At 33.3% G+C, this 25,723-nt stretch overlaps 3 protein-coding genes across 3 annotated transcripts; 2 read left to right on the top strand and 1 right to left on the bottom strand.

Moving 5' to 3' along the window:
* Window positions 1-5,811: 5,811 nt before the first annotated feature.
* On the bottom strand, window positions 5,812-10,021 carry LOC128181681 (F-box/SPRY domain-containing protein 1-like). The gene is made up of 3 exons (XM_052850162.1): window positions 9,410-10,021; window positions 8,568-8,643; window positions 5,812-8,212 (listed from the first exon to the last, which is right to left on the bottom strand). The coding sequence occupies exons 1-3, from the start codon at window positions 9,980-9,982 to the stop codon at window positions 8,103-8,105; spliced, it is 759 nt and encodes a 252-aa protein (XP_052706122.1). The 5' UTR covers window positions 9,983-10,021; the 3' UTR covers window positions 5,812-8,102.
* Window positions 10,022-10,221: 200 nt separating this feature from the next.
* On the top strand, window positions 10,222-20,202 carry LOC128180342 (mitochondrial intermediate peptidase-like). The gene is made up of 20 exons (XM_052848373.1): window positions 10,222-10,337; window positions 10,608-10,772; window positions 11,162-11,335; window positions 11,608-11,696; window positions 12,120-12,270; window positions 12,726-12,844; window positions 13,658-13,721; window positions 14,075-14,231; window positions 14,429-14,477; window positions 14,694-14,757; window positions 14,903-14,955; window positions 15,237-15,390; window positions 15,887-15,964; window positions 16,364-16,568; window positions 16,909-16,979; window positions 17,090-17,188; window positions 17,505-17,639; window positions 17,873-17,994; window positions 18,340-18,413; window positions 18,866-20,202. Exons 2-20 carry the CDS (start codon window positions 10,620-10,622, stop codon window positions 18,931-18,933), a joined length of 2,079 nt encoding a protein of 692 aa, XP_052704333.1. The 5' UTR covers window positions 10,222-10,337; window positions 10,608-10,619; the 3' UTR covers window positions 18,934-20,202.
* Window positions 20,203-23,071: 2,869 nt separating this feature from the next.
* LOC128180341 (uncharacterized) lies at window positions 23,072-25,473 on the top strand. The gene is made up of 2 exons (XM_052848372.1): window positions 23,072-23,336; window positions 23,484-25,473. The coding sequence occupies exons 1-2, from the start codon at window positions 23,233-23,235 to the stop codon at window positions 25,471-25,473; spliced, it is 2,094 nt and encodes a 697-aa protein (XP_052704332.1). The 5' UTR covers window positions 23,072-23,232.
* Window positions 25,474-25,723: the final 250 nt, after the last annotated feature.

Raw genomic sequence — 25,723 nt, 5'->3', positions numbered from 1 at the left:
AAAATATAACACAGAAACGACATACAACACTTCTTGCCGATACTTATTTTAATGGGAAGCGACTCCATTTTGTATAAAATTCTAACATCCGGTGATGTTAATACATTCGAGGTGTTTTTCCAAACTTGCGGGAAAGGCCAGAGAAGTTGCAATTGCCTCTACCGCATGTGTTACATGTAATTTGATATTTGATTTTTTTTATCCTGCCTTGACCGCTTGGGGACTGTTTCATTTTCTAAATTCGGCTAAATAATGCTTCCAATTTTGAGCGCTCTCTCTCTCTCTCTCTCTCTCTCTCTCTCTCTCATTTTATGTGCAACCTTATGATGAAGACGTCAACTACTTTCTACGATATCTATAAAACCTCTCAGAAGTATTTAGCGGAAATATTCGTGGGTCAATAAAAAAAATCTTAAATTGAAACACAAGTCAATCTTACATGTACCGGTCAAAATCTCGAATAAACAAATAGTTGAAATCGTACAACATATTAATAAACATGCACGTGTGATAAAGTACATGTAGAAGAACACGAAGCTACCGTGGATCACTTGTCCACTCGCGCGGGATCTCCTTGGCTATGTTCTAGGGGTGATCATCATTTTAAGGTTTAATCTTTGTGGTTTCTCGTTGTTCATCTATAACATTATCAGTACATGTGTAGTTTTTAGAACATTTTAGAATTACAAATTCACTATTAATTTATGTCTGATGATGTTTCTGATTTGGAATAATATCGCTTTTATCATTTTTTAGAGGGGCTTCTCAATTCACATTCTAATGTTTAATTAAATAAATTGAAGGTGAACAAATTTTAAGAACATAAAATTGAAACAGTTCTTGTATATATATCTTGTTATTAGATAACAGCTGAACTCTAGGTAATGCAGCCGCGACCGATTTCCTCGGCCGCGGATGAGGGATCGGATAACTTACGTAAAGGTAAAACACACATAGAGAGCTCAGAACCCAGGAAGATTTACAATGTTTGAAGTATGATGACTAAACTCTAATTGATATAAGTTTTTTTCCCCTTTAATCCCACAGTTGATCAATCTGTCTGATACTGCTTCAGTTCGGGAATGGCATTGTTTTTATGATTAAACAGAACGATTTCTTATTGACACTCTATCGTTTAATTCAAATTAAGAAGAGTCAGCTTTAATGTCATTGTGTACGATTCTTCTGTTTGCGGCTAAATAAAATCACATATGAGAGACGCGATTCTTGTGTATTAGATAACCGCTGACCGCTAGGTGGTCCAGCCGCGACCTTGGCGATCGATTTTCTCGGCCGCGGGCGAGATGGGTTATGTAATGACGCACACAACTAAGAATTTAGGTCGATTTGAAATGCTTGCAGTAAAATGACTCAAATCTATTTCATGGAAGTTATTTTTTTTAAATCTAGTTTATGTATCTCACTAGATAAGAAAAAGAACGTTTATATTTTCTCGTTTTTTTTCTTAACGGTTGTCCACTATAGGATCTAAACAGAGGTGACTCCAAAAAAAGGCTGTAAGAAAAACATGTACACGTTTACTTTTTAGACACTTTTTCAAATGAATCAAAGCTTCCCGTATATGCTAGTTAACTTTCAGCTGTTAATTTATGTACGTTATGCGCACGAAGACGATTCGCTTACTTGCCAAATGAATACAGGTACATGTTAACAAGACAAGCTTTTTACACTCATATTACGCATTACCGGTACAAAATAATTTTGTAACGACATTGATAACACAATAATGAACAACTTTTCTATCGACAGCTATAGCGAAATATTAACCATTTTTGAGTTATAAAGCGAATACTTTTAAGGGCTCTAGACCCCTAATTTAAGGAGCCAGCCCTTTTTCAATGGTGTCAAGTGAAAGCCCTTGATATTTTGCACATATTTTGTTCTATATGTGTTTAGAGATAATTTTAAACTAAAGGGCTACATAACAAAAACACAACCAAAAATCAGCATTTTTTGAAACACAAATTCAAATAAATTTTTTAAAACTTTAAAGGAGAAAAACTGTAAAAACAAAACTCGGAGGACAACGTTCAAACTCTCTATTTTTAAGATTTGTGACTTTGTAACACATGCTGTGAGCGGTTTCAGAGCCTTTGCGTGCACAAGAATGCCTATATTTTTGGGAAAAAGGGGAATAACTAGGTACCGGAAGTGTCGATTTCAACGATGTTTCTTAGATATTGAGAAATAGTAACTACCAATAGGCTCTGAAAATTTGAACTTTATAGGACAACAAACAAGCAAGATATTCGAGTTTTAAAAAACGTCTAGAAGAAAAAAAAGAATAAAAAGAATTACCAACAGAATCAGTACAAGGTCTTCCGTTGAAAACGGAAGACCTTAAATATATCAATTGATGTCGTTACATTGACGCTAATCAAAGTTTCTTTCAAGAGAAACTTTCATACTCTTTGCCACAGCTAACTGGCGACGACAAAAGAGGCAAAAGTCTACCTGATTTGATATATTTTATTCAGAACATGTATTGAAATGGTGCCACGGATGCGGAGATGTATGAAAGACATGTTTTCTTGTCGCATTGCAAAAGCAACATAGGGTACGTTATGAACAAACTAAGACCAACTGTAGAAGAAAATGGCTTTACACTTTGCCTGCAAGATAGGGACTTTTTTCCTGAGGCATCAAAACTAAAAAATGTCTAAGAAACTAACACGTTTCTCTTAAAGTGAGTGAGTAGGGTTTTATCAAACGTTTACTGAATGCCCTTCCTGATATCGACAGCCACGAGTTGTACATCAAACATGATAACAATAATTTTTTGGACTTCGAAAACGAAAACTTACACAATACGAAGATAAAAAGCGGACATAGCAGGATAGTTGCCGATGTGTTTTCAAATGAGGAAAAAAAATGGATAGGTGCAAATGCAAAATGAAAAATAAAAAAATAAATGGCAGTGTTCAATTATTAGATTTATTACTTTAATCCAACTTTTTAGAAATGATGCAATCGATATTGATGAAAATGAAAGAAAGAAAATGTGATATGAGATGTAAAAAAAAAATATGATTTCATGTTCTATATTTCAAGATTGGTACTAGTATGTTTACATTTTATCGGGCACTTTTTGTTTACCGACACCTGGCGAACATAAAATGATGCAAAAAACCTTTTGGCTGTCTGATAAGCTACAGTAACTATTAGCCAATTATGAAAATGAAGAATCGAATGATTTAAGGTATTCGATGTTAACGACCACATTTTGTCCCTAATAAATGAATGGTCCAATATTCTTAATCATGATATTGTGCATTAAGGTGTTTTCAAATTAAAATACTCAACCAAAAGAATTTTTAAAATTTTGATTATGGTCCAACTAATTACACCTTGAATTTTACATTAAAGTCTATGGGCAACGTATGTCTTATAAAGATATTTTAAAAAGTAACTTAAAATTCGTAAAATTCTCTTGATTAATGCATGCATAAACGTTCTCTTTGTTAGAATATGAATTAAATTGAATCATTTACCGCAGGTATTTTGACGAAATCGTTTTTTTTCTTTTTTCATCAAGGGGAGATAACTCTTGAAAAAAATTTAAGGTGCAAAATGACCGGCTTCTTATATGTTGACAGGCATGTGAATTTGGTTTGTTTCACTTTCATTGTTATCTAGCAATACATATTTAACTAGTTTAAAATGATTCAAAATTATTCAATATCCCTTCATTATACATTGAATACCATCAAATTGTATTTTTATTTCTTGTGTCAGATTTGTCTTTTCAAGACAGTGCGTTTGTTTTGAATTGTTCAAAAGCTTACAGAATTTTGACATTATGCAGTATTTATTATGACGTCATATAAAATATGTTCATTGCTTGTTGATTTTTGTGTAGTTCCTCTCTACCTCTTATTTCTTTTTTGATACTTTACCGTCTACAGCCCAGAAAAATACCTCTTTTGTTATTTATGATCATAATTTGTAGGACGATAGCATAGAAATAGCGGTCAAGCGGGCGAATGGTTGGAGCGTCTGGTTATTGACTTTTTGGGAACTCTGATTCATTAAAAGTTGGATGGAGTTGTCTTCTTGTTTAATATTTTAATTTTTTAAGATTTTCAATAATTTGACGTGGATCATGCTTCACACTCTATTATTGAAATAGTATATACAAGATTACAAAAAAACATCTTTTTGTATTTACATAATGTTTATTGTTACATTTTCAAAATATGATATGTTTCGGACTTTTTTAAACATATCTTAGTATCGCGTTTATAATACAATCGATTATATGATGTACATTTTACGTGTTATTTACAGGAATAAAAAGAAGAAACTAAACAAATGAATGGACCATGACAAAGTCATGTTCCTTCTTGTACTCAGTTAGTGTATATTACTGATAAATACATTTGTAAATGAACGAAGTTAGTTTCCTTGGACAAAAAACCCCACCAACTATTAAGTGCATTAATTTGAAAAACGCTAAGAATGCTTTATAGAGGACATGTTTAAAAATATCAAATCTGTTCATAAATTCTATATAATCAGTTCACATTAATAATTGATTAAACCTGGTTCAATTCGGCTTTGTCAATGGCATGTACGAATAATTTCGGATTTCTTTAAAAATAGCGGAGAAAATACTCCGTTGATGTAAAAATGAATTTTTTTTTTTAATAAAACACCCCTCCCATGCCTGTAGTAAGTTTTATATATATGAATAAATATATTATAATAATGACTTCTAAGGAAGGTTGAGTAGTCAAAATATTACCCATCAGCTCTACCTGATAATTTAAGATATGATAATTCTAAACGTAAAGCATTATAAAGTAAAGAATATTTTCATGTACCTATATAATTAAAAGCTCTTCTTATAAAAGAGATCAATATGGTCTAAAAATAGTTACGGCCATCGAGCCCTCTTAAAATGTGGAAATTTGCGCTGAAGTATAATAACAGAGACGTAAGGAAGTAGCTCATCTATATGACCCAACATTATCATTTATAACATCACAGGATTTATACAATATCCTGTCACACAGATTTTACATTCGGACAAAACCAGTCAATCTGAAAGATCTCGGTTATACCCGCAATCACAATTTGAAAATTTAATAAAATATGCTAGAACCATTTTAACAACAGCTTGGACTTTGTGCACATGTAGTTGTGTTAAACAGCAATATGACGTAGGCCTATCTATTTCATTGACAGCTACTCAACCATGGCTCCCTGAAATTAACAAGATTCCATTTGTCTGGCTTTTGAGCTAAGACTACCCAGTCGGTGAATATTTCGCTTGAAACCGCATCATTTTTAACTTGTGTTGACGCAAGACATAGATAGCTACGTCCTACTGAAAGTCCAAGGTCTTGTTAAAATGGTTCTATGAGGGTTCAATGGTCGTGGGCCATTTTTTAACTATATTGGTCTCCTGAAAAAGAAGAATAGCTCTGTATAAATTCAGATTTTAAAGCTAAACTACATGAAACGTTTCTTTCCTAAATAATTGTTTATGGCTTAAAAAATCATATCTTAAAAATTTAAGGTAGATCATATGGCTAATTGGTTGACCACCCAACCTCTTCAAGTTAATCATCGAATTGAACTAAAAGAAAACAAGGTCAATTTCAACACATTCATAAGTTCTTATTTCTCTGTGAAAATATGAATGATTATAGTATCAAAAGTTTCAATATCATAAGGTTTTCCAATCTCACAATATCCATATGTTGTATAGAGTATTACTGTATCAGCTAAATTACAGGCCTAATTCTTGGTTTCTCATCAGTTCTTCAAAGCTATCGAGTACGAAAATTTCTATTAAAATTTATTGAGAAATTTATTCAAAACTTCATAGAATAGTACAATGTCTTCACATACTGTATACAATACAAAGTTGTACCATTATATGCCTGACATCATAACTTTTACCTGACGTTTATTCCTTCTTTCTAATCATTTATTCTTCTCAATCATCCATCAATTCATTCATATCCACTCATTTAAATTGCTACACACGTATACATATATATGCACTGGGCAGTCATCAATTTCTCATTCGCACCGTTTACATATACATGTACATCTATAATTGTCGAGGGCTAAAACATGTAAAAAAAAAAATTACACACATGTTCAGCATATTGACATGATCCAGCACATTTATAAACAAAAATGAAGATCATGTATATAGCACTATAAAATAGCCACCAGAAAGGAAACGAAAATAATAACTCACATGAATGTCTTTCTGAAAATGTAGGGAAGAATATATTAATTTTATGTAATGATTAAAAATTTCTTTTAAAACAACAGTTCAGCTTAGCTGCAAAGTTTGACATGTTTGAGTAAATACAATTTCCTAATGTAAGAAAATGATCTTTAACAATATTTCCTAATGTGTTTTAACATATATGTAAGAAAATGATCTTATTAAACAGTATCTACTGCTTTTTCTATTACAATTCTCCATGCATTTTTTCTTATGAATATTCAAGATTTGCCAGTCCTACATAAGAAAAGTATCTATTACCGATAAATATATTTGTGCATATATATATCAAATATTTTTTAAAAATTTTCTATTTCTTATTCTGTAATAAAAATCTATATCTGAAATGTTTTTACAATTACTTTTTGATTACCACTTTTCCCCATATGCATTTAGCACTAAAACAGCTCTTTGCAATGTTTTGCAATATTTTCTTTCTTCAAAATAAGTGAATAGATAAATGTACGAAAAATTAATTGGGGCTGATTGAAACGTCAGTGCACAGAATTGGGACGTAGAAAATATGTGTAGAAAAAGGGTGGTAACCAACTTAAACAACAATGCATTTGTGATATTTGAGTGGGATTGAAAAGTTGTGAGATTTAATTTCAGCTTTCCTATTTTCAAATGCAGCCAAACTATCATCAAAACCATTTTTTTTCTTTTAGCATATTTGGTAAAAAACTTATTATTCCTTGTAACAGTGGTCTATTGAAGAAAAATATGGATCCTTAATGGAACAAACTTAATGGCCAGAAACTTATTGTAAATAAAAAATTTCCAAATTTGTTTAGATCTAACAATCACATTTTTTTTTCTACAAAATTAAATTGAATTTTGGAACAAAACAACTATGAATGGGTATTTATAGAATACTTGTACCAGTAATAACTTGTTTTACAAATCATAGAACTTTACAATGTCTACTTATTATAGTATTCAAAAATACCATTTATGTGTAGTTTTTATCAATCATAGCAACATTTTAAATTGTTCCAATGTGCCTTTAAAAAGGACTGAACATCGAGAAGGATAACTCCTTAGGCATTCAAATTGGTTTTCGTTTTTGCTTAATTTTCAAATGAATTTTTTTTCAGACAAGTATTTCACTACAAGCAATTGGAAAAATTTGTTCAGCACTTAAAAAACTTGAAGCAACTGAAAAGAATGCATTATTCTGAAGCAAACTACTATCCTTTCTTTATCTACTGACATGATTATTCTGGGTTTTTTTTTTTTAAATCTAAGGTAAGCAACAAGTGATCATAAATCTTTTTTCTTTCTTATTTTTTTTTTTACTGTTTTCCATTTTGCATTATCTTAATAATAAATAAAACATGATTACAGAGTTTGAGCATCAGGATATGAAGGAGATTTTTAAAAATGGATATTGTTTATACTGCTACAACACAGCTCAAAATAACAATCAATTTAAAAAAATCGGTCAAGACACAAAAACACATGCTTATACACTACATATCAACATTTACACACACATACACATGTATTCACACTCAGATTGATGTAAGCACTCATCTGGGTTATTATCCACTCTTTGTTCAGCAGCAATAATGTAAACGCACAGATTGGATAATTATATAATATATTCACTACTTTTGGTCCAGCAAAAGTAACATGGAAATCTCGGTTTAAACTTGCACAATTCTCATCACTGCTTCTGACGTAGGCCTCACAGTAATATCCAAGCTACCTATATGATGTTCATGAAATGCACAGCCTCTTTTCAACAGAGACGTGAATCTCCCTGTAGGCCTTGAACAAATCCTTACATCCACTCGCATTGGTTAGTTGTGCTAGGGGGGTGAGGCTAATGTTATCCGTCAAGTGGAGGACCTAGATAAACCATTGAGATCTCGGTATTTCCATAGACTGCTGACACGGAAGGATAAAGGGGGGTGTCGGGTAATCCACGGAAAGCTACACCTACAATAAGAGAAACAGTTACCTCTAATGAGTTTCGTATTAAAATCAAATTAAATAATCGATTATTAAATATCAATACTGAAAGAATGAAATTCCTATTTATGGTTCATAATCTGCAATCTGATAATAGTAAAGCGGAAAGATATTTAATTTTAATAGTAAAAGTCGAATAGAATATCAAATCTTTCAATAAATCTTTACTTATTAGATGTTGGGCTCAAAGTGAGTCCACTAGTCTGAGCTAATATTGGACTATTAAATTTCATGCTGATATGACATTATATATATAATTATGATGAATATAGGATTACATCCAATGTATAATCTATATTTACACACTCAGCTTGTCCTTTACCTAAAAATTCATAATTCTTTTCAAATGCTAATGTATTGTCTTCACAGTCCAGTATCACTCGTATTCTTTCTCCAACCTGCAAAGAGAAATAAAACGTATGATTATGTACTTAAACATTTACAATTCAACAACCATAACTGGCATGAGTGATTCCAGAAAGAAAAATCTTACTGTGACCAGGCTACGTTCAGGTCACAGTACTAAGAATTCGTCCCATATACTTGCAATGTATCAGCCGCGAAGCGGATCAGCTTCGCGTCGATTTTAAGTCTGTTAAAAATAATCTGCAGGGGAAAAACACATTTTTATACATTACAAACCTTTTTGAACATGCATATGTAGTTTAGTCCACAAATTATCCATTTAATGAGTCGTACCAAGGCATCTTGTTAAAATACACGTTTGAATTTGCCTGCCATTTTGTCGAAAAATTGCATTCAGAATGTCTCGGATTTTATCATTAACATGGCGACCATAAACAGCGAATTTTCAAACGTGATGTTAAAAGTGGCAGCGATTTCGTTGTAAAAACAGTTAATGTGGAAATATGGGATTATAAAAGAGCAACATTGTAGGTATTTGAGACTAATCATATGAAAATTTATGCGAGATACAGCCGATATAAATTTTTTATTTGCTACGAAGCGAGTATATTGGATGAATTCTATCGTTAAACCGGGTCCGTAGGACATCTATGATTTTAACGATAGAACATTCTATCTAGAGTGATTCCATAATTGATGTAAATGACTTGACAATAATAAATGAGGAAAGCAATGCACAGTGAAAGAATTGTTCATCGTTGAGAGGATGCTACTGAAGTTGCACATGTGTCCCATCACCTGATATTTTGGTGCATTGTTCACTGTGGGATAATTTCCCTGGCTATCCCCATTGTGTAGTAGGAAATTGTCCACCAAGTTCCATCCCCATGTTTGGTCGTTCCCACCGAGTAATCCTACATATCCATGACAATAAAGAGGAGCATACTTTGTGGCAAGTCCGATCATTGCGATTGTTCCCAGTGGCCCCTCCCACCACACCTCCCAGCAATGCCGGCCCGACCGGAAACCTATTTTACCCCGTGCACCGTCCGTGCTTTGTGCGATGGGGTTCCGATGCACCGAGAACCCATTGGATTTAACGTACATGTTTTTTGAACAATCATTAGGGTTCCATGCATGGTAAAATGCTCGAAGCTTTGCTTTATACGTTGGAACGTTTTTCAGTAAGTCAGATTTTAATGCCTCCTCGGCTAGTTTTCTCACACAATGAAATCGCCACACATCGTTATCTTCATCGTTTAAATATTTGTACCAGGGTTTACACACAAGTGAACAGTTCCTAAGATCGGATATGCTCAAATATGAAAATATTATTTCTAAAATATCTGATGATAACTTAGCGGCAGCCATCGTCGTTTGTGACAGGTCACCCTCGTGAGTTTTTGCGAGAACTCAGTCGCATAAATTTATTCTGCATCGCGATCTCGATCAATAATATTAAAATCATTCGAATCATTATGATTGCAATTTTTTAATGGATCTACTCATATAAGACACAACATTGAAATACTTCATAATATGTCACGAGTCCAGACTTCTAAATTTCAAGATATTTATTTATGATATATAAACTATTTGATCGGGCTCTACATTTGAAAAATTAAAAAGAACAAGATGTCTGCGCCCTTGAGTTACAAAATCTGAAATCTTAAGCTGAGACCGGGGACGAGATGAACTTTGTTGCTAAAAGCTCGTGTAGATCCAGGTTTGCAACATTCATTTTCACTTTATTTTATTCCAGTTATGACCTTTATTCATTTTAAAATTAGTTCAATACTTTACAGTGAATTCTGATGTGTTTTTTTTTTATTTTTAAAAGTTATGTGAACTGCATATCAGAGTGTATATGTAGAACTTTGGTAAAACATTTGTGGAACTTTGGTAAAACATTTTTAAAGATGTGCCTTACATTTGCCACTTTACTGTAGTACTTATCATACATACATGTAATTGTTTTGTTAATTTTATTTTACAGATAAAAAGAAAGATGAGGCTATTAAGTAAAAGGTCCTTGGCATTAATGGGTGCCTTCGGTGGTGCACAGAAATATGTGTCCACCTTGTCACCACTTGGATCAGTGTTCAACTCCATTCCTGCTCCAAAGAAAACTGACTGGGACTCTACTAGCAAAGAAAATAAGGTAATAATATTTGAATTCTTCCGTTAAAATAAATTACATAAATGCGCTAATTATCAATATTGTAAATAAATGATATTTTGTTCCACTCTTGAGTTGAACACACTGCCACCCCTCAATTTTTTTTTCTTCAAAAATTAGAATTCAGTATTTAAGACATTAATTAATTTCATAGGCATATATTGAAAACAGGAATAACCCAAAATTCTATTCTCAAAAACATTAAAAGATAATTTTGAGTTATTCTCCCTTTCAGATTCTCTCATAAAAAAAAAAATGGAAAGCCTGCATACTGCATTTTGGTCTCAAAAAATGAAGATTTACTTTATTTTGCCAAACGTAATCACTGAATGTCAATATATTGATTAAACTTGCCGTTTTGATGTTCTCAGGGATTGTTTCTCATACCAGAGCTGACGTCTCAGGTAGGATTTGATTTGTTGAGAAATTCAGTGGAACATGAGGTGGACCGCCTTGTGGTGGAGGCACTATCACCAAACAGAAAGCGAAAAATCGTCACCATATTCGACGAAATGTCAAATACTCTCTGCTGTGTTGCAGATATGGTAAGATTTTGTTTCTCTCTAAGCCATCTGTACAACCATGAACATGATAAAAGGCACATTATACAAAAATGTTATTGCATTTTTACACATTTTATAAGACATACGTTTACATGTATGTAGCTATATGTGATTTGCCTTTTCTTAGCAAGAGTTGACTACTTTATTTCTCAAATCACTGACATGAGATACAAAGATACACCTATTTGCAGTAAATATAAAATCTATGAACATGCATGTATGTAGATTTGTGATTGCTGTTTTATCCAATGCAGGCAGAATTTGTGAGAGTATCCCATCCAGACCATGATTTTAGAGTTGCAGCAGAGTATGCGGTAGTTAACTTATCAAACGTTGTAGAGAGGTATGGAACAGACAATTACAGATTACTATAATACATTTTATTACAAAAAGAATGCTAATGAGAAAAATGATTAACAGAATGCAAGTGACGTTTTACTGTGCCAAGATGTCAGTTGTAAATAGCAAGATTAATTTCACTAGTTTGAAGATTACGGTACCAATTGTTTACAATTAACCTAACCTTCTAAAGTACTGTAAATGTATTACATTTAGCTGTGTAATCTATTTAGCTTTTTTGGCCAAAAGCAGCTTCCGCTATATAAAGTTCATTGTCAAATTCTATGCTTGCATATGTATAAATATATCAATTTAGAAATGCGCCTAATCAAATCCCCACTGACTTATTGAAAATCCAAATTCTGCAAAATATTTTACACACTAAACGTAATAGGTTTGTTGTAATGCTCTTTATTTTTCTGTTAAGTCTGAATACAAACACAGCCATTTATAATGTCCTGAAGGAAGTACTAGAGTCAGGAGAAGATGTAGTCCCAATGGACGCAGTAGACCAACGTGTAGGACACCTATTTAAGTTTGACTTTGACCTGAGTGGTTGTCATCTGTCAGACAGTAAGGTACGTACAGTTATACCATGATAAAGTTAACAATTATACCTCTTGGTCTTAGGCCTAACAAAAAAATTGTGCGTTTAGGGTAACACTGATGAAAAAATTATGTTACGTAGGTAGGGATTTTTTTATATTTTATCATATTTTTTTTGCATGAATCCTAAGAATGTTTCTTTGTTTCATATTTAAAAACGTATTTTTTAACGGAAATAATATAAAATTCACAATCGGATAAAATCAGACATCTAAAAATGGTAGGATCGGGCCATTTTTGTAGGTTAGGTCGGGTTACCCGAAACACACAACTTTTTTTTTTTAGGCCTTATGACTTTATGTTCAGAATAAATTAATTTCGCATCAACAAAAGTTATTTCCTTATGCAGCAATTAATGTTAAGAATCTTTTATATATAGTGCTGATCAATCTTAATGCTTTTTTTTGGTTTGTGTTTGCTTTAACAGAAGAAAACCTATGTGAAGTTATCAGAGAATGTTATAATGATGGGGAACATGTTTATGGAGGGGTGCCACGCATCAGTGGAGATCCCCAAGGACCAGCTACCAGACCATCTCAGACACTGGTAGGCACGCCTTACTTAGTATCATTTCTCTTAAGACATTTTAAAGCGTTTTATGTCAAGTCTAGGCATGCACAGTTGCCAATTATTTGTGTAATTGATAGCTTTATGCACAGTTCTTTCATGCACAGTCACCAATTTCATTTGTTTGCAAACATTATTACACATTGGTGTAAAAAGCAGCAAGAAACCATCGATTGCTTGCTATGAATATTTATTGCCATGGTAACTATCGATACTTTGGAGTATGTGAGAAATCCTCCACTTACATTGTAAAAGCTTTGATGTTTTGTCTTATTTTTTCCTTTCATACAATTATGTTCATGTATGTGAACACAGGTTTGTGTTATTTGTTATTTGTGGGTCATGTAACTGTATATTAAGCAGAAATATTCGTGGAGGATTTAATTTTGTTATTTTCGTTGGCAGTATAAATCAACAAAATCAAATCCATGGCGAATTTTTAACCCAAGCATTAATAAATACAGAGTCAATACATGATACATTTTAGGGATTACGATATATGACGAAATTAAATGCCAGTGAAATTGTATTTGGTTAAAAACAACAAATTCAAATTTTAACCCAACGAAAATATCATCTTTGCTAGCCAAGGGTGATGATCCACTGTGTTTCTCTATTCAACATCTTTGTTAGCCAAGGGTGATGATCCTGGGTGAATAGAGAAACAAAGTGGATCGTCACCCTTGGCTAGCAAAGATGCGTAAATATGTGCTTCTACAGTATTTGAAATTTTGCTTGAAGTCACAGATAGTTATATGTAGGTTCATGCTGTTATTAATTTTCCTGTTACAGCTTTAATCTGGATGGAGATAACGTGGTTGTAAGTGGAGCTCATCTAGACCACTGGAATGATCAGGTATGATTCTTATGAACAAAATGTGTACTGTAAATCAACTTTTATTTTCAGCAACTTTTATAATTTTGAATTTAAACAGTCATAAATATGCTCAGGGTGACTTTATTTTTGTGATCAAACATATCAAACAAGATTGGGAGACAAAAGATGGATTACAGTACATGTATTAAGAGTTGATTCTATTAAATCAAACTGCAAGAAATCAAACTACAATGTACATGTGTGAGAAGATCATGTGCGATGGATACACTGTACATCACACATTACCTTTTCATGTGTTTTAATTCATAAATCCATGAATTTTTGCAACAGAAGATGCCTTTAAGAAAGAAGAACCATTTGTTGTTTTGTAGGTGAGAGAGGCAGCTTACAGAGTGTATCATTATCCCATGGAGAGCCAGGCCAGGCTGTTGGATGCTCTGATTTTGAATCGTCATAAGCTGGCCACACTTGCTGGGTTCCCCTCCTTTGCTCACCGAGCCCTGAAGGGTACACTGGCTGAAACACCAGGTAAATTCTTAATAAAATCAGTAATTAATGAAGGGAATATCTCTAGTTGGACTACGTTCCAACAATTTTACATATATTTATGTATGTGCTTATCATGCTTTAGAAGTTTAAAGCAAACCCATTAAATACCAAAATTATATATGGCTTTCAGTCCAGCACTGTTGTCTTTAAACATGCATCTTCACTTGTGTCTTCAGAAATGGCAGAGGAATTTTTGAATGCTCTCTCAGAAAGGATTAAACCAATGTAAGTACCAGTTCAGATAAACAGTAAATGTCTTATTTATTTGTTTTATAACTACATGTACCTACCGGTAAGTACTTTAGCACTAAGGAGTAAAAGATTGTACACTTATCTTGGCAGGTAGATCTGTATTTTCATAATTATACATACATGTATGGAAAGCATTTTGTCAAAATTATTATCAAATTGCATATGTATATTTCTATGCTTTCCTCTCAGAGCTGAAAAAGAACACAAGCAACTTTTGAAGCTGAAGAAGGAGAAAGCCTCGAGTAACGACAAGGTAACAGCAGAGAGACAATTCATGTTCGTGTATTTGTTCATAAAAGGATAGAGTTAAAATAAAATACAATGGTTTACAAACGTCTGGTTTGGTTTATCAATGCTGATTTTTGCATGTTTTCACACAGTACATTGTATTATTGCAGGTGCTAAGACCATGGGATACTCCATATTACTCCGCCCTTGGGCGACATCTCAAGTCAGTAAAATTTATTTACCATCAAAATACTGTAAACATATTACATTTGGCTGCATGAGCATTTGGTTAGCATTTATTTTGGGGGTAAAATTGCTACCCCTAAACGCCATGCAATTATTTATGTTATTAGGTACATTAAAAAATTAACCAGTTTGAAATCAGATCTACATGTATCCTATCCTGCTAAATATCAATTTCTGCCAAATATCATGTATTCTTAACTTTTTAAGGTAAATTTATGAGTTACTGATTGACATGCATTGTGGCATTATTCTACTTAGATACAACATAAGCGGTGAGGAGTTTGCACCCTACTTCTCGCTGGGGAACTGTATGGAGGGGATAAACATTGTGCTGAGGAGTTTGTATGATGTGTCGCTACAGGCCCTGGAGCCACAGAATGGGGAATTATGGTCCAATGATGTCTATAAACTGGTATATACTGAAGAATTCTTCAAGCTTGTGGTGGCTCAAAATTCATGGATAAGCATTTTCAATGAATAATGAAACCTAATTTATTAATCTGAGAAGTAAATCTACAAAATTATGAGCCCATGTCAGATCCTTTGAAACACTGTCATTCCATTAAAATTGACCCCCACAGATTTTAATGTGATCACTTTAAATTGAGCAAGTACACATTTACCAGTATGCAATAATAGTTGTAGCAAAGTTACAAGATTTTTATTACATGCACAATTTGGTTTAAAAGAGCCTTTATTCACGCGCGCGAAATTTTTGCAAGGTTCGTGTTGTAGTCGCAAATATTTCTCACAGAAAACCAGTCCTTGTCCTAAGAGTGTAATAAAATCACCGGTGGAGATACAGCTTGGTCGCGAAAACTAGTCATGGCAAATTAGTTTATCTATAGTATTTTGTGAAATAAAGTCGTTGCGAATAAAAGTTTACATATTCTGTTGATTTGACACAGGCAGCTGTTCACAGAACAGAGGGAGTGCTGGGCTATATCTACTGTGACCTGTTTGACAGACCTGGAAAACACATGATGGTAAGAGCTTCATATTAATCATCGTCAAGCAAAATGGAAATGATATATCATTTGATTTTGTATTCGCATACTAATTTACTGGATACTAAGGTTTAGTCACTCTAGGCATACGCTTATCATTGAGTACAGTGAAAAAAAATGATGTTCATTTTAGGGGGCCATTTTAGGCCCTTATCAACTATAGTTCTTTTCACATCTACAGATTAGCGTTGATATAGACAAGAAACTTCCATGTTAACTTGTTTCAATCTTGCATTAGCATGTTTTAACATTAGTGGATTATAACAAATCAAAAGATCAGTGCTAATTCAATGTACGTTTATTACAGTACCAATAAAAGGTTTTCACCACAGTACACATCTAGTACAACTTTTGAGTCTGATTTCTCTCACTCTGTAGGACTGCCACTGTACAATACGTGGCGGGAGAGAACAAGACGACGGAACGTATCAGCTCCCTATCGTGGTTTTGAACTGTAACCTGAACCGGCCCAGCGGTAACATCCCCACACTGCTGACCCCGGGCCTTATGAGGAACCTGTTCCACGAGTTTGGCCATGCCATGCACTCCATGCTGGGCAGAACCAAGTATCAGCATGTCACAGGTTCATCTTTTTTTCATAATTCATTTTATTTCCAACAATTTCAAAAATAAAATTATTAAAAGTAACAATTACAAATTCAATTAATGAAAACAAATACCTTACACATGTTAACTTTACTTTACTTTACTTTACTTTACTTTGGCACTGACACATTCAATCATAATTATCAGGTTTATCTATTTATGGTGATATACTTACAGTATGTACCGTTAGATGGTGTAAGATGACTGTGGGGAAAGAGTGCTTGAGTAGAGAAAGTTGGCTTATATATTGTAAAATTTTCCGTTGGGGCTATCCTAATCTTTGTTGCTGAAGTTTTTTGGGGATATTTTATTGACAGGTACCAGGTGTCCGACTGATTTTGCTGAAGTTCCCTCGGAATTTATGGAATTTTTTGCTACAGACCCAAGGGTGAGATTAATCTGTGAATTATTGAACAAACACAATGCATCCGTATGGACTTGCTTTTTCCATCATTTTCATTTGTTTGTTTTTATTTTTATTTTTTTTCATTTCTTTAGGTAATCAGTTTGTTTGCTAGACATTTTCGAACAGGAGAACTGTTACCCATGGAAGCCATTAAGAAGTATTGTAAAGCAAGCAATATGTTTTCAGCCACTGTAAGTATTAAAAATATTTCATTAGAAATAGGCTCGGAAAAGATAGCTACATGTAGATAGCTAAGAGTTATTTCTTCCTTTATGTTTTCCACGCAGTATTTCAATGTTTGGTTTTTTTCTAATAAAATCTACATGTTAATTTAAACTTTTATAAAGGTACATGTATGTTGCATGTCAACTAATCTGTAGGAAAATAAATCGCCTGAAGCAAGGAGACAGAAATAGCAAGTCCAGATACTGTACTCCATCCATGCTGTTAGATATTATATACAATAGAATGTTGTACCAAGATCAATAAGATTTTCCATTTTATTAGGAAATGCAAGTTCAGATAGTGTACTCCATGCTGAGTCAGAAGCTTCATGGGAAGAACCCTCTGGAAAAGTCTACCACTGAGCTGTACGCAGAAATCCACAACCAGTACATGGGGGTACCCTATGTGGAAGGCACCGTAAGTGGAAACTACATTTCAGTAAATTCATACAGTACATTCTCTTCCTCTTCAATAGTACATATACTATAAACCTAAAGAATTAAAAGATATTATGTTGGTTAGGAATGTGTAGGATAAATTAGAGTACGGTATAAGCAAAATGAAAATTTAATACACCAATATTGATACAAACTAAACAAACATACACTGTATACATGTTTTTGAAAGATATGATATTTTTTAACTTTCAGGCTCCCCACTTGCGCATCGGCCACTTGAATGGTTATGGAGCCCGCTATTACTCCTACTTGATGTCCCGGGCGGTGGCATCAGAAATCTGGCAGCAGTGCTTCAAGGAAGATCCCCTAGACAGGTGGGTGACCATACTCAGGTGTTCATAGTTAGCTGCAGTTAGACTACCTGACTCACATTATTTCAGAAGCAATTCAAATTGAATTAGGTTACACAGTTTTGCAGTATCTTCAATATTTTCAATAAAAAATGCAAATTTCATACAGTTGATACTGTTTCTGAAATTTGAAATTGAAATATATATTTTGCATGTCTTCTAGTCGTAGATATCAAAATATACCAGTACATATACATGAACACACACATACATGTATACATGTACATGTCTTTTGACAAACAAACAAAAAAGAATTATGTAACAATGAAGTGGATTTTTATAAAGATATATTCACAACTTATTTCACAGAGAAATGGGTGAGCGTTTCAGAAGGGAGGTCCTAGCTCACGGAGGAGAGATTCCACCCAAAGATTTAATCAATGGTAAGCACATGTACAAGGATCAAAATCTCAATGTCTTTTTATATGAAAATCAAGACGTAACTTCAGCCAGTGCTGCCACAGTTATAGTAAATTTTACTATTATGATATCTAACAATGAAAAGACTAATATTCTATGTATTGAAAGTACACTGTCGGAAAGCCAAATTCAGTTCTAAATGGAGAAATATCAGGACATGGCAATGTGTTTGATATATCTTCATACAAAATTGATTTACAGGCATATATCTTTTCCCTTTAAATTTTACTGGAGATAGTCCCATTCTGATCAATATAAGAGCTGAAGCAATCCAATATTTGACACTTCTATTAGAATTGTAAAATCTGACTGATATTAATAATTCTCACTAACATCATACAAAGACAAATTCTAAGATTATGATATCAAAGAGGTGACTTTACAGCATACATGAATGTTTACATTTCAATTGCAGCAATGCTTCAAAAACCATTGACTATTGATGATATGGTGGATGCTCTTGTTGAAAATATGAATGTTTGAACTAATATGCCGTGTCTAGTGAAGATTGAATGGAGTTTAATCCTTACCAGTGAAGCATTGTGCCACAATAAGAAGACTGTGATACAGACCTTGTATATTATTGTCCAGCAATCAAGATATCCCACAGCTGTGATATATATTTCTGGTGGAAAGGCGAGTGGAGAGAACATTCAAAGACAGTGTCAAAGGATGGAATCGATGAACACCCTACATGTACATGAATATTCATAAGTTTATCTTCAAAATGGGTTTTAAAATTTATGAAATATTCATTGGATTTATTGAGTTATTATTATGTTATACAGTCTAACTAAAATGACAGGTACAAATAGAAGCTGTGAATTACATTGATATATTTACATCTACCAATGATTATTCCCTCTATTTCTTACGGAAACTTATAGTTAATTCATAGCTCTATAAAAACAGCCAGACTGAAATCTACACGCCCCGTTTATTAATTGGTTGAAATCTACAGCGGCTGAAACTGAGAAGAAAGTGACAGGACCAAAATTGACACGCCCATTTTATCGATTGGTCGAGACCTGCAACTACATAGGAAAAATCACGGACTGCACGAAATAATCATGAAGACGTCAGACTCAAAGTCTCACAGGAGACGATTTGGCTGTTTCTTTTAGCTAACGTACTTACGTACATTAACAGTAATTTAGTGAATTTTACTTACTTTTCATAATCAATTTATCAATTGACTAAAAGAAAGATGTTAATATAAACAATAAAATGCTTTCTTTGATGATTCATTCGGGTAATGAAGGTAGCGATCATTGCAGAAAAAATTACATAACCCACTAACGGGGGTTATGTATTTTTTCTGCAATGTTGCTACCTTCATATCCCGAATGAATCACAAAAGAAAGCATTTTATTGTTTAAACAATCATATATTAAAGGAGTTAACAAAGTTATTGAATTGAATTGAATAATATGGTTGTTTTTTATTAGGAAAGTTCATTCAACATACAAGGTTCCAGTCTTATATTACGGTCTTTTACTATGGGATACAGATACATTTGTGTTCAAATATGTCATTACCTTTGTTGAGTGGACATACATTTATTATTCCAATCTTATTTTGACGTGTATTTAAGTCAAAGAGTGAATGAAATTGTAATCTCATTGGACAGTGAACAGGTGTTTTTACATTGTTAAAAGTGTAAAAGGTGTTCTTTGATCAAGTACATGCATATTATAAGCTAAAATTTGTTTTGCTGTTTCATAACATGCATTAAAACCTAGCAATGTTCAATTTTCATGTTATAGATAAATACCTGTTACTCTTTAACCACTAATTTCATTAAAATGTGAAATTCTTAAAGTTGAAATAAAATATGGCCTGTAGTAAGTTAAGAAAAACATAAATGTCGGAATTAACGTTTCATTTTGCAGGTACATTATCTTTGAAAAGTGGACCATCATAAACTATTAAAAATGTTTTATGTTCAGATTGCTACCTGCATTGGTCAATAATATACCTTCTCAAGTCTCTTTTTTTAATAATTTATGCTGTCTTTAATATCTTGAATGATGCCAATCCTAGATGTTTTATAACATTTAGGAAAGGAAGAGATAAGAAAAAAAAATTACCACCAACAGTACCAAAAAAAACTATATACGCCTAATTTATGATAGTTTTTTTTTTTAAATATAAGTTGATATTTTTAAATTAAAATTTGTTAACCAATGCATATACATGTAAAAAACGTTTTTAAAAATAAGAACAGTTATCAGATTCATAAAGATTTCAGTCTTGTCAGATTCTATATGAACCGTCCAGTAAGCGACTACAGATAACTGATCGTAAAAAAAGGGGCCGTTTACAATTTAGGAAAAGGGCTTCATAGACATCATAATCATGCATTTGGTTTTTAACCAGGTTTTCCGTAAAAAAGATCCAGCTACTACTAGTAAAGTGATGAAAATGGCAGGCAGGCGGCTGCCAAAAGAGTATCAAGTATATTGTACAGATCTCCAACGGTTTTCAAAAGGGGTGTTTTTGTTTTGCATTCAATTGCATTTATATAGAATTATATCAGAGTTGTGCATATTACTTGGACTTTGATTTTTGATACTTTTTCCGAAAAATACCAGCTGTTTAACGTATTCATTTTTATACCCCCGCAAACGAAGTTTAGGGGGGTATATTGGTTTCACCCTGTCCGTCTGTCTGTCTGTCCGTCTGTCCGTCTGTCTGTAGACGCAACTTTGTCCCCCCTATAGAATTTTTTATTACTGCATGGAACAGTTTGAAAATTTGTACATATGTTGAACACCATCTGAAGATGTGCACCTGCAATTTTTTTTGAGATCAGACAAGATTTAATGATTTTATGACAGTTTTCATTTTCCTTATTCTATATATTGTACACTAATGTTGAAAAGTAAGGGAGGTAATCCTTACAGATTTTATTAATTAATTAATAGAAAACACTCTAAAATATATTTATATAAATACATCCAGATGGAGATTTTTTGTCTTTATGTCTTAATTAATAAAAAAAAAATATTCTTTTATAAGTATTCTATCAACTGACAATGCAAAGTTGTTGTTTGTCAGTGATAAATTCTTAGGAGCTAATAAGAACATCAAAGACAAGTGTGGCTGAATTCATTTGTCCCAAGGGAGCCATTATCTGAGCCATGTTTCAGATGGAGCATGTGTTTAGGGGAAATTGATAATCTGTAAAATGGGTGATGGTTTTGGGGCTATTATAAAACTGTTTCATGTAAACAAAAAGTTCTATCATTATAAGGAAATAAATAATTATATCATTTTTAATAAAGAAGTTAAACTATTTTTAGAGGTTGTTTAAATTTATTTGTCAAGTAAGTTGATGAAGTGACCCTATTGGGCATTAATTTAAATGAAATTCAAAATTACTGATATGATTGTAGTGTTTTGGTAATTTTAAAATTGTTTGTAATATTTAATTTTTTTTTTTTACATATTTTCACATAGTATGGTAATTATGGTAATGTTTTTGGGAGTTTATTAAATTTAACAAGCTCATCAAAGAAAATCATAGTCCTATGGGATCAATTTTCTGATATGGAGTTCCATTGTGCCATAGGAGAAAGTGAGGAAATTTTGAAGCAACTAATTGCATGTGTCAAGACTCTTATTAGAAAGATATTGAAAGTTTTATCAACAGATGAGCATTGCTTGGCTACCAGTATTTCCATTTACTGCAAAGGGAGGGGTTATTGTCATTTTGTTGGTTTTTCTTTAAATCAATTAAATTTAAAAAAAAAAATATATCATCAGATACATACATTTGTAAATGTATTACTGTTATAGATATGTATTTACAGTGAGATTCTGACAATTTTGATTTTAATTTTTCTTTGTTAACTAATTTTTTTTTTTACAATTCTAGAATTTTTTTTTTGTATGTGTTCCAAACCTTTATTTTTGTCCCATTTGAAATTAGTCTTGCGGGGGTATTAGTCCCATTAGGACAGTTCTAGTTTGATTTTGCATAATATTTTATATAGAGTACCCCTTTTCTCTGGATAGGTTGTTCATCAATTCAGGGTATTTTTGGGATCTACTAGTATATAGTAGAGGAGACTAAAACATTTGTAAAACATGACCATATTGGCCCAACGCTAGGGCCTTAACCCCTTACCCTGGAACCATAAATTTCAGTTTAGAAACATGAACATTATACCCATGCATTAGGTTTTTCTCCCACACATATTGCATGCAGAAGTAGCAATTATTGTTTTTTTTCGAAAACCTGGCGTGTTTTGGATATTTGGTCACGCCCATGAGGCCCCTGACAGGGAAGCTAGGTTTATAAACTTCAAAATTTACCTGCATCTTGCACTACAGAAGCTTAATACCAAAGATGGTTGTAGTGGCCCTGTACATGTATTGAAAAAAAGTTCAAATTGTAACGTTTTGACCTGAATGACACACGACGATGGCTAGAAACCAATGACAAAAGGTCACCTGGGTGAGAATAAAACAAGGTAAAAATTTAATTTTTTACTTTAATAATAGAATTGCCATACTTTAATTTGGATTTTTCTTTACATTGCAGTCTGAACAATTCACAATCTAGTCTGAACAAGTCTAGTCTGAAACTAATTCTTTTTCTTAAACCAAAAAAAGGAAGGACATAACTGTAGGAATATGAATCCTATGGTCAGCTATTACTCTGAAAACCATTATTTCTAATTGGAGTTTAGCGGGTTTTTTTTATTCTTTACATACATGTACATTTATACATTCAATTACATCAAAATTTAATCCAAACATTTTTTATTTCCTTAAATGTCAAACTTCCGTTTTCAAGACAGAGTAGTATATGAACATAATACCATTTATTTCCTCAGATTTTTTAATTCTTTGAACATGGAGTCTTTCCTCCCACAAATGTAAGTGCATTAAATTGGTATCTTAGTTTATAAAAGATTTAAGCAATAGAAGTACTTCTTCCAGTTGATGATTTGTAGATATTTGTGAATTATATGAATGAAAAACAAAAAGATAAGTTTCCAATATATACATTTCAATAACGACAGATGTGAGGGAATGCAACACATGTCAGAGACTGTGTTTGTGGTACTGTGTCAGATAGTGGGGACCTCACAACAAGTGACCATGAGGAGGGAGATGATGGACATCTCGGAGATGATCCGTAGACGAATCACATATCACGGTACGAGCACGTATATGTTGAGTGGAAGCTATAGAGAAGGATTCAGACTGAAGGAATCAGATTTTGACTTTATGTACTGGCCAAACAAACACCGAGTGATCATGGACGTGTCTCAGTCTGAGTATTACAACACAGCCAATACAGCTTTGATTCTCTCTGAGAGTTCTGAGAGTCCACCAGGATTCACTTTACTTCAGTTACTGACACCATTTGCAAGCAAAAACGCCAATTCAGCATGTGTCAGAATGAATGATAGACTCTATATATCTAGTTCTACATACTTACAGATAACAAGTTCCTTAATGTCATCTTATTCTACACTACATGGACCCTGTATTAGTGGTAACATAGCAGGATATGACTACGACCATGCTCACTGTTTTGTTTGTGACTTTTGGCCTCCCTTTGCCTCCTCTTGGACACACAGATGCCACTCATGGCCTGATCCAGAAGTTGTTGATGAAATTGTCAGAAATGGATGTCACTTCGTAGCAATAGGACATCCATTAGGACCCCATGGAAATGAAGAATGGAGAATTTCTTTTTCTCGTGCAGAATGTAAACTTGTGTCTTCAATGAACCACTGTCAGTTTTTGACATATGGGTTGTTAAAACTTTTCTTAAAAGAGGTTGTAAATCAACAATCAGAAGAAACAGATAAACTGCTGTGCTCTTATCACATGAAGACAACAATTTTCTGGACAATTCAACAAAACACATTACCTCAGTGGTGTCCACAAAATCTCTTGGCTGGTTTCTGGGTCTGCTTTAAGCTACTCTTAAGATGGGTGCATGAGGGAATCTGTCCAAACTTTTTCATCCCACAAAACAACCTGTTTCTGACAAAGGTTCATGGCTCAGCACAAAACAGATTGTTTCTACAGTTACACGAGTTGTACAAGAAAGGTCTGGCCTGTTTGTTAGAGAGTTCCTCTATTAGGCCCTACATCATTGATGCCTTGTACAATCCTAGACTTTCGATTTGTACAAATGAGAATATAATTATGTCCGAAGCTGATTATGATGTAGTATCTGTCATGGAGTCCTTAAATGTTGTACATGCAATTAGGAATCTGTGCCATACTACCAAAACCATACACATGATAGAACAGTTTGTGGAGTCGCCAATGACACATTATCAACTTGTGGTCTTACAGAAATGTACATCCTATGTCCTTCACCGAACCGCTTTTCTATTACAAAATATGTACACTTTCACAGGTGTCAATAAACAGCTGTATATTGTAGACAAAATATCCTGTCACATGCTGAAATTAACAGCCAAGTTTGGGTATATTTCTGATATGTTGTACATTGCCATGTATTATTACAAGATATTCAGATACAGGGAAGCTTTATCTGTTTTAGAGATGGCAAAGGTCAAGTTAGCACAGCCATATCTGATGTATAAGGGAGACGTAGACAGAGAGAGGTATAATGAGTCTGTAGGAGGACAGTCCTGGTCTACAAAGATCAGACAGGCTGTAGCAGAGGATATCAGCCTTAATCGCGAAATCTGCTATATCAGTGAACTATTACCAGAACAACAGTCTGCTCTAAAGAACAAAAAATCTGTAGTAACTATCCCAGTGTTTGTAATGTTACATTTCCTAAAGTTTTTGTGTTACAGACACATTGATACGACATCATCACAAGCAGCTTTAAATGAATTACAGGTCCTAGTCCACCATGATCAGGGGATGTATGTACATTATCTACTCAGAGACATCTCCTGGGAAATCCTGGGGATCTGTCAACAGATGACAGGGAACCTTCAGGCTGCTCTATACTCTTACCAACAATCACTCACACAGTATCCATTCCACATGATACATACTGCTACACAGAGGTGAATACATGACGTGGCTCAGTCAACACTACACCAGTAAATGTCGGCTGTGATAACACTACGAATCGATTTTGTAACGTATAGCCCAATACAGTTCATCAACCATGCAGTTCGGGTGTAATAAGGGATTGAGATAATAATGCAAATAAAAAATAACGTAAATATGTCAAATTGAATAATTGTAAAAGTTGTATTTAAATAAGTAATAAGGAATCATTTTTTGAGTATTATAAGGTGATCATATATATATATAT

Source organism: Crassostrea angulata, chromosome 4 (genome assembly GCF_025612915.1).
Source record: "Crassostrea angulata isolate pt1a10 chromosome 4, ASM2561291v2, whole genome shotgun sequence".
Classification (NCBI taxonomy): Eukaryota; Metazoa; Mollusca; class Bivalvia; order Ostreida; family Ostreidae; genus Magallana; species Magallana angulata.
This window is presented reverse-complemented; position numbering and strand designations above follow the sequence as displayed.

Coding starts and splice junctions, on each gene's coding strand:
- LOC128181681 (XM_052850162.1), bottom strand. CDS start 9,982: ATGGCTGCCGCTAAGTTATCATCAGATATTTTAGAAATAATATTTTCA. Junction 8,644..9,409: donor ACAATGCACCAAAATATCAG/GTGATGGGACAC, acceptor TTCTCTTTGCAG/GTTGGAGAAAGAATACGAGT. Junction 8,213..8,567: donor AAAGAATTATGAATTTTTAG/GTAAAGGACAAG, acceptor CTCTTATTGTAG/GTGTAGCTTTCCGTGGATTA.
- LOC128180342 (XM_052848373.1), top strand. CDS start 10,620: ATGAGGCTATTAAGTAAAAGGTCCTTGGCATTAATGGGTGCCTTCGGT. Junction 14,956..15,236: donor GCCCTTGGGCGACATCTCAA/GTCAGTAAAATT, acceptor TATTCTACTTAG/ATACAACATAAGCGGTGAGG. Junction 15,391..15,886: donor CCAATGATGTCTATAAACTG/GTATATACTGAA, acceptor GATTTGACACAG/GCAGCTGTTCACAGAACAGA.
- LOC128180341 (XM_052848372.1), top strand. CDS start 23,233: ATGTCAAACTTCCGTTTTCAAGACAGAGTAGTATATGAACATAATACC. Junction 23,337..23,483: donor GAGTCTTTCCTCCCACAAAT/GTAAGTGCATTA, acceptor CAATAACGACAG/ATGTGAGGGAATGCAACACA.